At 45.9% G+C, this 14,043-nt stretch overlaps 1 protein-coding gene across 9 annotated transcripts in view; it reads right to left on the bottom strand.

Annotated features, from left to right (window-relative positions):
* ADAM22 (ADAM metallopeptidase domain 22) overlaps positions 1–14,043 on the bottom strand; it is a 280,087-nt gene that overhangs the window by 149,247 nt on the left and 116,797 nt on the right. For all 9 annotated transcript variants that reach the window (XM_075587468.1, XM_075587460.1, XM_075587463.1 and 6 more), the window contains 2 exons: positions 11,261–11,343; positions 2,744–2,807 (listed from right to left, as the gene is read on the bottom strand). In XM_075587468.1, coding sequence (XP_075443583.1) covers positions 2,744–2,807; positions 11,261–11,343 — 147 coding nt within the window. The remainder of the gene's footprint in view (positions 1–2,743; positions 2,808–11,260; positions 11,344–14,043) is intronic.

The raw sequence follows: 14,043 nt of genomic DNA, 5'->3' as shown, positions 1-14,043 counted from the left end.
CTGGGGATATACAATATTATGGTAATGCCTCATTTGCATATCATTATTATCATTAATGGCTATTATCGTTTACGCAATGCTCTATATAGGAGAAAACCTGACTTAACGTTCTGTTATTCTCCTTTGTGTATACAGCATTACCCTTTATATGACATTAGGGTGCAAAGCTTTAGCAGGCCTCAGCTCCCATTCAAATGAATGGGAGTAAAAGCGTTCTAAAGCTTTGCACCCTTTTTGGTGATCTGGGCCTAAGTGACTTAATGAGGCTTCGTGGATCTGGGCCTAAGTGACTTAATGAGGCTCCGTGGATCTGGGCCTAAGTGACTTAATGAGGCTCCGTGGATCTGGGCCTAAGTGAATTAATGGAGCTTTGTGGATCTGGGCCTATGTGACTTAATGGAGCTTTGTGGATCTTTGCCTATATGACTTTATGGGGCTCTGTGGATCTGGGCCTATGTGACTTAATGGGGCTCTGTGGATCTTTGCCTATATGACTTTATGGGGCTCTGTGGATCTGGGCCTAAGTGAATTAATGGAGCTTTGTGGATCTGGGCCTATGTGACTTAATGGGGCTCTGTGGATCTGGGCCTAAGTGAATTAATGGAGCTTTGTGAATCTGGGCCTATGTGATTTAATGATGCTTTGTGGCTCAGATCCTTGAAGAGCTCATTCTAACCAGACATTACATACCAAAAAAACCTATGCACACTTTAGATCTCAAAATTGTATAATCGATGACCCCATCAGCTTTAATGAAATTCCAAGAGGTTTTCTGATTCTTGAAATATTAAATGGCAGCAGAGAAAACAGTACGCGGTCATGTGACTGCCCCTCAGAGTGATCACGTCATTGCTTAATCCAGAAACGGAAGAGCATATACCTGTATTTCAGATAAGGTTAGAGTTTGATCACCCCCAGAAAACGAACACTCTGCAGGGCCGGCTTGATGGCAGTGCCATCGGTGCAGTCACTGAGCCTCACGCTTTCAGAGCCCACCGCGCTCTCCCCCACAACATTTAAACTGTTTGCCGGGAGAGAGCGCGGAGGCCTCTGTAAGCTCCGGCATCTCCTCCTGCTCCTCATCTCCGACATCTTCTCCTTGTAATGACACGTCGCCTTGACAACACATTGTCACATGATGCTGTGATGTAACAACGATGCCACGTAGCTGCCGGAGATACCGGAGATGAGGAGTAGGAGAAGGTAAGAGGCCCCGCTCTCTCCTCCTGCACCGAGCCCCGCCAAACACTCAGCCGATCCTGCCACTATGTCATAGGGTTCCTGACGTAATTACATAGTGACTACGTCCTGGGGCACCCAAAGTGTTACAGGAGCTTCCCTGCCTAGGATGGAAGTGAACTAAACACAGTGGCATGTTTAATAGGCTAAATGTCGCTGATTGGCACCTTTTATAAAATAAATTAGCCAAGTATTTCAGAATAATTTTTTTAACTTTTAACATTTCCATATTATTGTCATATTATTCCATATAAATAAATTCTTTGGAGGGGTTTTACAAGCTTTAACGAATGCTGTTGGTGATAAGACTGTCTGCCAATCACCCACATTGTCAGCCAGGCTCTGTGAAATAGCACGGCTGGAGGCAGCTGCAATTTAGCAGGTGCTTATAATAAATAAAGCTCTTTTATCATATACCTAAATATATTAAAATTGCATTTAATTGAACTAAAGTACTCTTCGTTAACTCTTCCAGTGACAGAATAGCTAATAGTCGGGAAGTTAATCCCTTTGGTAGTGAAATGGTTAAAACCTCATACCAATGGAGGGGGTTAACCCTTTTACTTTGCTTGCTTCTTAAAACATTAGAATAGCTAATGTAACTACTTACTGTGCCACATCCTGCGCAAACATTTACATGAGCTGATTGCCATCTGCACATGTAGCTTTGGCAGAATGAATAGGCCAGAATGTGGATCATGTGTGTTTTATCCAATGCTACAAATAACTGAATTATCGCTCAAAATGAGACATTATGTCTGTTCTATGACTAGATCTTTATTGGTAAATGTATCCATTTTTTATAATCAAAAACGGGTGGTGTCCCCGGCAGTGCTTCTGATTTAAGGTAGCATTTTAATGGCATGACTTTATTGTGAGGTGATGCAGAGTATAGTCCAACGTTTTGGGTTACAACCCTTCGTCAGGTAGTAAAATAGAGTGCAGACCCTGATATTTATAGTGAAATAAAATTGCCAAAGGTGCAGAGACGCTGAGGACGCCTGTTATGGATCTCACATGAAAGCTTCCACCAGCCCCAAGGAAATGACAACCCACGTACAGAGTGGCATAGCAACCACAAGGGCATCATATATAAACATATACAAAATGCCCATAGTAATACCAATACAAAGAAATACACACTACTTACTGTATGTAACTGAACCTGACAACGTTTCATCTGTTTCAATGGTGTGGTGGGCACTTCCGGGTGATGTCAGTATCAAGTATCAACTTAGCACTTCCTGCAATTTTACGTCACTGACCTGATGAATGGTCAGGTTGGGACCCAACCCGTTGTACTAAGCTCAGCATCTCCTCACAATAAAGAATACCATTGAAATGCTACAGTACCTTGAGCCATCAGTACTGCCGGATACACCACCTATTTTTGAGGGGTTTCTATATTAGTGTGAGCCACATGGCTGTTGATAGTTACCCCTTGTTTATTTTTTTCTATTTTTTTCACTACACCGTTAACACTGTTAAAAGACTGCATACTCACGTTTGGGTTGTATTTCTCGCCAGGTTCAATGAGATATGTTTGATTTCCATCAGAGAACATTCCGCTGTAAAGGCAGAAAAACGTTTCTAAATCAATGTCACGGAAGGTTATTTATATTAACTACTTGATGGAAACTTTACGAGACATAGATTGTGCTACAGGCACAGTTCTAAGGTTCTCATTTGGTAGGGTTCGGGTTAAAATGAATCCTTACATACTGTAGGACAGATTTTAGCAGAGTTTAAATCTTGCATGAATATGGTGTTCAGTGTGGATCCACCTCAATACCTTCAATAACTATAAGAACTTTCAATAGCCTCCTTCCTGGGAATGCTGGCTCAGGGCTATGCTGATTTTATTAATTATTTGAAGGGGGAGAAGTAAGAAGAAAGATATTGCTATTATTTCCCTATCCAAACCTTTGTGATTCACTTACAGTCGTTCTACATTTCAGTAACACAAAACGAGGCTAACTGAATGTGCAACTCGTACCTAAAGTTAACACACTCAACCACGTATTCCAGAAACACAAATCTAAGAAAGGAATTATTCGTTGGAAAGTGTCCTGGAAACATCAGCAACGTCCTTGTACAGAAAGGAAGTATAGCATCCACATGTTGGGGTCAATTCTTTATAGTCTGAAGCGGCCGTTCTCCAAAAGTTGTTTAAAGTTGTTTTTTCAAATACAATGTGTAATGCTGATTTGTTACCCATGGTCGCACATATAATCTCGTTCCCTATGAAGGGTTTCAAAAGCAATGAAACTAAAATTGGTACTTCTAGTTTACCAGTAGAGGGCAGCACTGTCACAGTCTACTGAAGAAGCCAGTCCCTCTGGGCAAGAAGGATTATAAGTGTTGCAATAGGGTCAAAACACGTCCATATACAAGGGTCAAAACATGGCCATATACAAGGGTCAAAACACGTCCATATACAAGGGTCAAAACACGTCCATATACAAGGGTCAAAACACGTCCATATACAAGGGTCAAAACACGTCCATATACAAGGGTCAAAACACGTCCATAGACATGGGTCAAAACATGTACATATACAAGGGTCAAAACACGTCTGTCCACTTATCTACCATTAAACATTTGCTTCACATGTAACTGCAGGTTTCTTTGGCACTAGGGAGTTAACATGGCCATCCTAGCCTTCTCTCTGGGAATATTTATCTCCATTACTCCCAATAAGTTTGCAAAATAGAAACATGCTCTACTATGGCAGGGATGCTCAACGCCAGTCCTCGAGCCCTCACAACAGGTCAGGCTTTCAGGAAATCCCAGCTGCAGCACAGGTGGCTCAATCAGAGGCTCAGTCTTCAACTGGCCCTCTAATTGAGCCACCTATGCTGAAGCAGGAACTGATTGAGCCACCTGTGCTGAAGCAGGGATATCCTGAAAACCTGACCTGTTGGGGGAGCTTGAGGATTGCAGTTGAGCACCCCTGTACTATGAAGAAATATTTCCGTGAGTGCTCTGAAAGATGAGACTGGGGCAGCCATGTTCCGGGACGTATCCTGGTTCAAATACCCTAAAAAATTTAAAATGAAATCTCTGATCGAGGGGTAGCTGCTAAAAGATGTTTTTATACTGCTTTCATAATTGAGGATACGCCCCGTGAAATGTGGCAGGGCAAACACATCGTGTGTGTTGTTTCTGGTTATTGAGTCTGACATGGGGCAGGTGCCTGGCACAGCTGTTATCTCACACACCGATGATCATTCACTCTGATATTACAGGATGTACGCTCCGAGGACATCCATCCTGCAGGTGTATAAACCTGTGACACACAAGCAGGTGATGTGCCTCCGGCTGATACGTTTCATACACTTTTTGGGAGTACAATTCTTTATTCCAACATCCTGAGGAGCAGCGTATGTGCTCGGATGCGTAATATGTGAAATAGGCATACAACATGATGAAGCTTTTTTCCATCGTCGAAACTTATATCCTAGAGACACAACAATAACAATCTATTCTCCTTGTTGTGTCTTTTTTATTTGGGGATTTCTCTACATTTGTTGAATATAGGATTTTTCTATTTGTGTGGACATTTTTTATGCTTTTGCCCGTGCTATATCCCACTTGTATAGTAACTTTGCTATTATGTTATTCCCATTGCTTAACTGCGTCACCGGTTTCTGACACGTTTGTTCCCGCTGCATCAGGGAGAGGGAGGTTAAAAGGTTTGTCACTGGGTTGGTTTGCTATATCTAGTCAAAAGGCTCCCGTCTGGTGACCGAAAAGATGATTACAATAGAATAACCCTTATCACAAGCAAGTGAGAGTGCCAATTCTGTCACTACTTGTTTTTTTACATTTTAGCACTACCTTCTTTTGTGATTTATATCACTGTTTCTCTATCACCTAGCCATTTGCCAACCATCTAATGAACTTTTTTGGTGTGTGGATACAAAATAATTTTTCTGAAAAGATTCTCCAGTGTTGGTGTTCTGGAAATAAATATAGTTGCCTTCCCGAGCAGGGTTGCCACCCTTCCGGGTTTGACCTGGAGACTACGGGGTTCGACCACATATCTCCGGGCTACGGGATTAGCCACAAAAATCTCTGTGCATCGGCATTTCCCCCTGCAAATCCCTGTCAAATGGCGCAGCTTTGCCAAGACTACGGGACGCTACATGATGCTTGGCAGTGACAATGGGCGTCATGTGCTGCCTCGGCGCCATAACGCCATAAGGCGTCCTGTTGTGATGGCAACATCACACGGCATGGCGCCGCAGCATCACGTGACGTCACGTTGTCATGGGAACGCGCACAATTTGATGTCGCGGAGCCATGCTGACTGGACCTTGCGGGGGGAGACGCCGCCACCGCCACCACTGAAAGTAAGAGAAATAAATATATAAATCAAATAAATACATGTAAAAAATGTAATTGCAAAAAGTCTCCGGGTTACCCTTCAAAAGAAGGTGGCAACCTCGTTCCCGAGAGCTATCCTTTACTCCTGATTTTTTTTTGCCAAGCACACACAGATGACAAATGTCACTCATCTGTGGTCAAAAGTGTTCATAGTGCTTAGGGCGTAGGAATTGCAGACTTCCAAAATTACCAAAGTGCGTCTAGCGCAGTGTTTCCCAATCTGTGCGCCGCGGCACCCCGGTGCGCCGTGGCTTGCCTAGAGGGGCCCCGCGACTAGCCTCCCCACCATCACTCCGATTATCCCTCCCCACCATCACTGCTTCATGCCAGCCGGGCCGCAGGGGATTGGCTACAGGTCAGAGGAAGCCGGGGGCGGGGCTTCCGCTTTGTGCAGAGCACACGGTGAGTGTGTGTGTCTGCCTTCCTGCTCCTGGCTCCTGTGGCTGCGCGGTGTCCCGTCCCCTTCTGCCCCGGGTGATAGGAGAAGGTAGGGGGGTGATAGGAGAAGGTGGGGGGGAGGGGAGGCAGAGAGAGGTGTACATTTGCCTGTCCAGTGACTGTGTGCAGGGAGCTGCCTGCACGGATCGCATGCCTTTCCTCCCCCCCTTCACCCCAGTCACTCACATCCGTCGCTGCCTCTGCTCTCCACTGCTCTCCAATGTGTGTATCTGTGTGTGTGTGTGTGTGTATTTATTTGTGTGTGTGTGTATTTATTTGTGTGTGTGTGTATTTATTTGTGTGTGTGTGTGTGTGTATTTATTTGTGTGTGTGTGTGTGTGTATTTATTTGTGTGTGTGTGTGTATTTATTTGTGTGCAGGGAGCTGCCTGCACGGATCTCCTGCCTTTCCTCCCTCCCTGAGAGAGTGTGTCTGAGAGAGTGAGAGAGAGTGTGTCTGAGAGAGTGAGAGAGAGTGTGTCTGAGAGAGTGAGAGAGAGTGTGTCTGAGAGAGTGAGAGAGAGTGTGTCTGAGAGAGTGAGAGAGTGTGTCTGAGAGAGTGAGAGAGAGTGTGTCAGAGAGTGAGAGAGAGTGTGTCAGAGAGAGAGAGAGTGTGTCTGAGAGAGTGTGTCTGAGAGAGTGTGTCTGTGAGAGTGAGAGAGAGTGTGTCTGAGAGAGTGAGAGAGAGTGTGTCTGAGAGATTGAGAGAGAGTGTGTCTGAGAGAGTGAGAGAGAGTGTGTCTGAGAGAGTGAGAGAGAGTGTGTCTGAGAGAGTGAGAGAGAGTGTGTCTGAGAGAGTGAGAGAGAGTGTGTCAGAGAGTGAGAGAGAGTGTGTTAGAGAGAGAGAGAGTGTGTCTGAGAGAGTGTGTCTGAGAGAGTGAGAGTGTGTCTGAGAGAGTGAGAGTGTGTCTGTGAGAGAGAGTGTGTCTGAGAGAGTGAAAGAGAGTGTGTCTGAGAGAGTGTGTCTGAGAGAGAGAGTGTGTCTAAGAGAGTGAGTGAGTGTCTGTCTGAGAGAGTGAGTGAGTGTCTGTCTGAGAGAGTGAGAGTGTCTGTCTGAGAGAGTGCGAGTGTCTGTCTGAGACAGTGAGAGTGTCTGTCTGAGAGAGTGAGAGTGTCTGTCTGTGAGAGGGTCTGTCTCTCTGTGAGTGTCTGTCTGTCTGTGAGAGTGTCTGTCTGTCTGTGAGAGTGTCTGTCTGTCTGTCTGTCTGTGAGAGTGTCTGTCTGTCTCTCTGTGAGAGTGTCTGTCTGTCTGTGAGTGTCTGTCTGTCTGTGAGAGTGTCTGTCTGTCTGTGAGAGTGTCTGTCTGTCTGTGAGAGTGTCTGTCTGTCTGTGAGAGTGTCTGTCTGTCTGTGAGTGTCTGTCTGTGAGAGTGTCTGTCTGTCTGTGAGAGTGTCTGTCTGTGAGAGTGTCTATCTGTCTGTGATAGCGAGTGTCTGTCTGTCTGTGAGTGTGTGTGTGTGTCTGTGTCTGACAGAGTGAGTGTGTGTGTGTGTGTGTGTGTCTGAGAGAGAGAGAGTGAGGTCAGAGAGAGAGAGTGAGGTCAGAGAGAGAGAGTGAGGTCAGAGAGAGAGAGAGGTCAGAGAGAGAGAGAGGTCTGAGAGAGAGGTCTGAGAGAGAGAGAGGTCTGAGAGAGAGAGAGAGAGAGGTCTGAGAGAGAGAGAGAGAGAGAGAGGTCTGAGAGAGAGGTCTGAGAGAGAGAGAGGTCTGAGAGAGAGAGAGAGAGAGAGAGAGAGAGAGAGAGAGAGAGAGAGAGAGAGAGAGAGAGTGAGGTCTGAGAGAGAGTGAGGTCTGAGAGAGTGAGGTCTGAGAGAGAGTGAGGTCTGAGAGAGTGAGGTCTGAGAGAGAGTGAGGTCTGAGAGAGTGAGGTCTGAGAGAGAGAGAGAGAGAGAGAGGTCTGAGAGAGAGAGAGAGTAAGGTCTGAGAGAGAGGTCTGAGAGAGAGAGGTCTGAGAGAGAGTGAGGTCTGAGAGAGAGAGGTCTGAGAGAGAGTGAGGTCTGAGAGAGTGAGGTCTGAGAGAGAGAGAGAGAGAGAGGTCTGAGAGAGAGAGAGAGTAAGGTCTGAGAGAGAGGTCTAAGAGAGAGAGGTCTGAGAGAGAGTGAGGTCTGAGAGAGAGAGAGTGAGGTCTGAGAGAGAGAGAGAGAGAGAGAGAGAGAGAGAGGTCTGAGAGAGAGAGAGAGAGAGAGAGAGAGAGTGAGGTCTGAGAGAGAGTGAGGTCAGAGAGAGAGAGAGTGAGGTCTGAGAGAGAGAGAGTGATGTCTGAGAAAGAGAGTGAGGTCTGAGAGAGAGTGAGGTCTGAGAGAGTGAGGTCTGAGAGAGAGTGAGGTCTGAGAGAGAGTGAGGTCTGAGAGAGAGAGAGTGAGGTCTGAGAGAGAGAGAGAGAGGTCTGAGAGAGAGAGAGAGAGAGAGTGAGGTCTGAGAGAGAGTGAGGTCAGAGAGAGAGAGTGAGGTCTGAGAGAGAGAGAGGTCTGAGAGAGAGAGGTCTGAGAGAGAGAGAGAGGTCTGAGAGAGAGAGAGAGAGAGAGAGAGTGATGTCTGAGAGAGAGAGTGAGGTCTGAGAGAGAGAGTGAGGTCTGAGAGAGAGAGAGTGAGGTCTGAGATAGAGAGTGAGGTCTGAGAGAGAGAGGTCTGAGAGAGAGAGAGGTCTGAGATAGAGAGTGAGGTCTGAGAGAGGGGTCTGAGAGAGAGAGAGGTCTGAGAGAGAGAAAGAGAGAGAGGTCTGAGAGAGAGAGAGTTCTGAGAGAGAGAGAGAGAGAGAGAGAGAGAGAGAGAGAGAGAGAGAGGTCTGAGAGAGAGAGAGAGAGAGAGAGAGAGAGGTCTGAGAGAGAGAGAGTGAGGTCTGAGAGAGAGAGAGTGAGGTCTGAGAGAGAGAGTGAGGTCTGAGAGAGAGAGAGAGAGAGTGAGGTCTGAGAGAGAGAGAGAGAGTGAGGTCTGAGAGAGAGAGAGAGTGAGAGAGAGTGAGGTCTGAGAGAGAGAGAGTGAGGTCTGAGAGAGAGAGAGTGAGGTCTGAGAGAGAGAGAGAGAGAGAGAGAGAGAGAGAGAGAGAGAGAGTGAGGTCTGAGAGAGAGAGAGAGTGAGAGAGAGTGAGGTCTGAGAGAGAGAGAGTGAGGTCTGAAAGAGTAGTGAGGTCTGAGAGAGAGAGTGAGGTCTGAAAGAGAGAGTGAGGTCTGAGAGAGAGAGTGAGGTCAGAGAGAGAGAGAGAGAGTGAGGTCTGAGAGAGAGAGAGTGAGGTCTGAGAGAGAGAGTGAGGTCAGAGAGAGAGAGTGAGAGTGAGGTCTGAGAGAGAGAGAGTGAGGTCTGAGAGAGAGAGAGAGTGAGGTCTGAGAGAGAGAGAGTGAGGTCTGAGAGAGAGAGTGAGGTCTGAGAGAGAGAGAGTGAGGTCTGAGAGAGAGAGGGAGAGAGAGAGAGTGAGGTCTGACAGAGAGAGAGTGAGGTCTGAGAGAGAGAGAGTGAGGTCTGAGAGAGAGAGTGAGGTCTGAGAGAGAGAGAGTGAGGTCTGAGAGAGAGAGAGAGAGAGTGAGGTCTGAGAGAGAGAGAGAGTGAGGTCTGAGAGAGAGAGTGAGGTCTGAGAGAGAGAGAGGTCTGAAAGAGAGAGTGAGGTCTGAGAGAGAGAGTGAGGTCAGAGAGAGAGAGTGAGGTCAGAGAGAGAGAGAGTGAGGTCTGAGAGAGAGAGTGAGGTCAGAGAGAGAGAGAGTGAGGTCAGAGAGAGTGTGTGTCTGAGAGAGAGAGAGTGAGGTCTGAGAGAGAGAGAGAGAGTGAGGTCTGAGAGAGAGAGAGAGTGAGAGAGAGTGAGGTCTGAGAGAGAGAGAGTGAGGTCTGAGAGAGAGAGAGTGAGGTCTGAGAGAGAGAGAGAGAGAGAGAGAGAGAGAGAGAGAGAGAGAGAGTGAGGTCTGAGAGAGAGAGAGAGTGAGAGAGAGTGAGGTCTGAGAGAGAGAGAGTGAGGTCTGAAAGAGTAGTGAGGTCTGAGAGAGAGAGTGAGGTCTGAAAGAGAGAGTGAGGTCTGAGAGAGAGAGTGAGGTCAGAGAGAGAGAGAGAGAGTGAGGTCTGAGAGAGAGAGAGTGAGGTCTGAGAGAGAGAGTGAGGTCAGAGAGAGAGAGTGAGAGTGAGGTCTGAGAGAGAGAGAGTGAGGTCTGAGAGAGAGAGAGAGTGAGGTCTGAGAGAGAGAGAGTGAGGTCTGAGAGAGAGAGTGAGGTCTGAGAGAGAGAGAGTGAGGTCTGAGAGGGAGAGGGAGAGAGAGAGAGTGAGGTCTGACAGAGAGAGAGTGAGGTCTGAGAGAGAGAGAGTGAGGTCTGAGAGAGAGAGTGAGGTCTGAGAGAGAGAGAGTGAGGTCTGAGAGAGAGAGAGAGAGAGTGAGGTCTGAGAGAGAGAGAGAGTGAGGTCTGAGAGAGAGAGTGAGGTCTGAGAGAGAGAGAGGTCTGAAAGAGAGAGTGAGGTCTGAGAGAGAGAGTGAGGTCAGAGAGAGAGAGTGAGGTCAGAGAGAGAGAGAGTGAGGTCTGAGAGAGAGAGTGAGGTCAGAGAGAGAGAGAGTGAGGTCAGAGAGAGTGTGTGTCTGAGAGAGAGTGTGTGTCTGAGAGAGAGTGTGTGTCTGAGAGAGAGAGTGTGTCTGAGAGAGAGTGTGTATCTGAGAGAGTGTATGTCTGAGAGAGAGTGTGTGTCTGAGAGAGAGAGTGTGAGGTCAGAGAGTAAGAGAGTGAGAGTGTGTGAGAGTGTCTGAGAGAGACACCAACTGCGCACTGCAACTGTTAGGTATGTATATACACCTTTGTTTTTACTTTGGGCGCCGCGGAAAAATCCTGATCGCCCTGGGGAGCCTTGAACTGAAAAAGTTTGGGAACCACTGGTCTAGCGGCAGATTTTAAAAAAAAGACAACACCAGGAAACCACCATTTAAAAAAGAATGTTTTTTTTTTCAAATGGAAAAAAATGCTCTTCAGATGTCAGAGTAAGATTTATGCAATTACACACAAGGCACGTTATTGTCCTAGAAATGGCACCATTGAGTGCAGCTTTACGTGGACCCACAAAAAACAACACGAGGGGAGATCAACTAAATGTAATATTTTAGAATATGTCATTTTTATTGTAATTTCACTTTTTATAATGGACGTAACTGCGAAAGTACCAGACAGGCTTGCCGTGTAGGACAGTGTTATCAGCTGTTACTGCACCACATGACAAACACAGAAACAGACACTTACTGAAGTCCATGACAAGTTGACAGAGCCACAAATGAAGTGGGGTTTCCTCGAATTTGACCCTGGTAATAACAGTGTTCACCACCCTGAACGAGAAAAAAAAAGAGATTATAATTATTGTATTGTATGTCTTTATTTATATAGCGCCATTAATGTACATGGCGCTTCACAGTAGTAATACACGGGGTAATCAAATAAATAACAGATAATATAAATAACAGGTCATGGGAATAAGTGCTTCAGACATAAAAGTAACATTAAGGAAGAGGAGTCCCTGCTCCGAGGAGCTTACAATCTAATTGGTAGGTAGGGAGAACGTACAGACAGTAGGAGGACGTTCGGGTAAGTGCGTCTGCAGGGGGCCAAGCTTTATGTATCTTGTGTATAGTATTAGCCACAGTGCTACTCATATGCTTCTTTAAGCAAGTGTGTCTTAAGGTGGGTCTTAAAGGTGGATAGACAGGGTGCTAGTCGGGTATTGAGGGTAAGGGCATTCCAGAGGTGCGGGTCAGTCAGCGAAAAAGGTTTAAGGTGGGAGAGGGCTTTAGATACAAAGGGGGTAGAAAGAAGACATCCTTGAGAAGAACGCAAGAGTTGGGATGGCGCATAGTGAGAAATTAGGGCTGAGATGTAAGGAGGAGCAGAAGAGTGTAAAGCTTTAAAAGTGAGGAGGAGAACTGAGTGTTAGATGTGGGATTTGATAGGAAGCCAGGAAATGGATTTCAGGAGGGGAGACGCTGAGGCAGATTTAGGAAAGAGCAGAGTGATTCTGGCAGCAGCGTTAAGGATAGATTGTAAGGGAGACAGGTGAGAGGCAGGAAGGCCGGACAGCAGGAGGTTTCAGTAATCAAGACGGGAGAGAATGAGGGTCTGTGTCAGAGTTTTGCAGTCGAGCAACAGAGGAACGGGCATATCTTTGTGATATTATGGAGGAAAAAGCGACAGGTTTTAGAAACGTCTTGAATGTGAGATGAGAATGTGAGAGAGGAGTTAAGTGTCACCCTAAGCAGCATGCTTGGGCTGCTGGGTGAATGATCGTACTTCCAAAAGTAATGTGGAAGGAGGGAGTAGGGCTAGGTTTGGGAGGAAGTATAAGGAGGTGATATTTAAACACAAGAGATGTTATTAGGTCAGCTAGAGTGCATACAGAGAAAAGAGAAGAGGTCCCAGGACAGAGCCCTGGGGTACCCCCACAGAGAGATCAATAGAGGAGGAGGAGGTGTTAGCAGACGAGACACTGAAAGTACGATGGGACAGGTAAGAGGAAATCCAGGATAGAGCTTTGTTCCGAATACCAAGAGTATGGAGAATGTGAATGAGAAGAGGATGGTCCACGGTGTCAAATGCTGCAGAGAGGTTGAGTAATATGAGCAGAGTGTAATGACCTCTGTCTTTGGCAGCATGGAGGTCATCAGTTATTTTAGTGAGGGCTGTTTCCGTGGAGTGAGCAGTGCGGAAGCCAGATTGTAGAGGGTCTAAGAGAGAATAGGAGGTGAGAAAATGGAGCAAGCGACAGAATACAAGACGTTCAAGGAGTTTAGAGGCAAAAGGTAGGAGGGAGACAGGTCGATAGTTAGAAAGACAGGTAGGGTCAAGCTTGCTGTTTTTGAGTAATGGTATAACTGTCGCATGTTTGAAGGAGAATGGAAAGGTACCAGAGTAGAGGGAGGAGTTCAAAATAAAAAATAAAAATTATATCGTAATATATGTATTCCACTAGAACAGGGGTCTTCAACCTTTCAAGGAAAAGAGCCATGTTATAAAAACAAATGGTGTCCAAAATATTCAGAGAGCCGCAACACATGCATGAATATTACACCCCCACAACACATACATATACGGTACACACACTAATAGGTACATACTGTATAATTAACACAAAAATTGAAAGTGCTAAACACCTTAACAAATATGGATATATATATATATATGTAGGTTGTGTTATTAACCTGAGTGTCACCTGCTGCTTTATATATATATATATATAAATATATATATATATATATATATATATAAAAAAAGCAGCAGGTGACACTCAAGTTAATAACACAACCTACATCACACAAAAGTGGTGGTCCTACAGCCAAAGTCCAAACAAGAGGGATTCCCAAATCCCCCACAAAGTCTATGGCAAAGAAAGGTTGGACGTTCCAGGGCGCATGGGCAATCCCCTGTGTGAGAAGCAATTAAAAAATAAATAAAGAGAGAAAAGAGAAATGGTGGCGAAACACAGGAATAATATATAGCATTTATACTAATTTGTAATATATGTACTGTATATATGCACTTAGCTTGGGTCAGGATGATCTTCGAGGGTGATAGGTATAATAATGTTTTTTAATGTTAAAAAGATAAAAGTCGAGATTTCCCCGAGAGTCCCCTGACGAAGCAAAAGTTTGCGAAACGCGTAGGGTGTCCAAGCTGAGTCACCCTAGTTCACTCTGACATCACAATTGTGTCATATCCGGAAGTGCAGGAGGAATCCAGGATCAAAGGGCAGGCCAGAGCGGACTAACAGCAGCGCATGTAGGGAGGGGGAGAGCCAAGGATTGTGGGGAGCAGGCGGCCCTCAGGAGGGATCTCACCAGCCCAGTTTCAGCATGCTGTGGATATACCTTAAAGACTGGAGGACTCAACAACACCTGTGCTGGAAAGCATTGCATTCAACTGCTTTTTAACAAAGTAACGTGTGTGAGTTGGAAATCTCGACTTATCTTTTAACATTAAAAAACGTTATTCTGCCATATTTTTCTGTGGGGTATGGGTAGCCAATGTACTGACTTGCA

The sequence above is a fragment of the Ascaphus truei genome, chromosome 2 (genome assembly GCF_040206685.1).
Source record: "Ascaphus truei isolate aAscTru1 chromosome 2, aAscTru1.hap1, whole genome shotgun sequence".
NCBI classification, from domain to species: Eukaryota; Metazoa; Chordata; class Amphibia; order Anura; family Ascaphidae; genus Ascaphus; species Ascaphus truei.
This window is presented reverse-complemented; position numbering and strand designations above follow the sequence as displayed.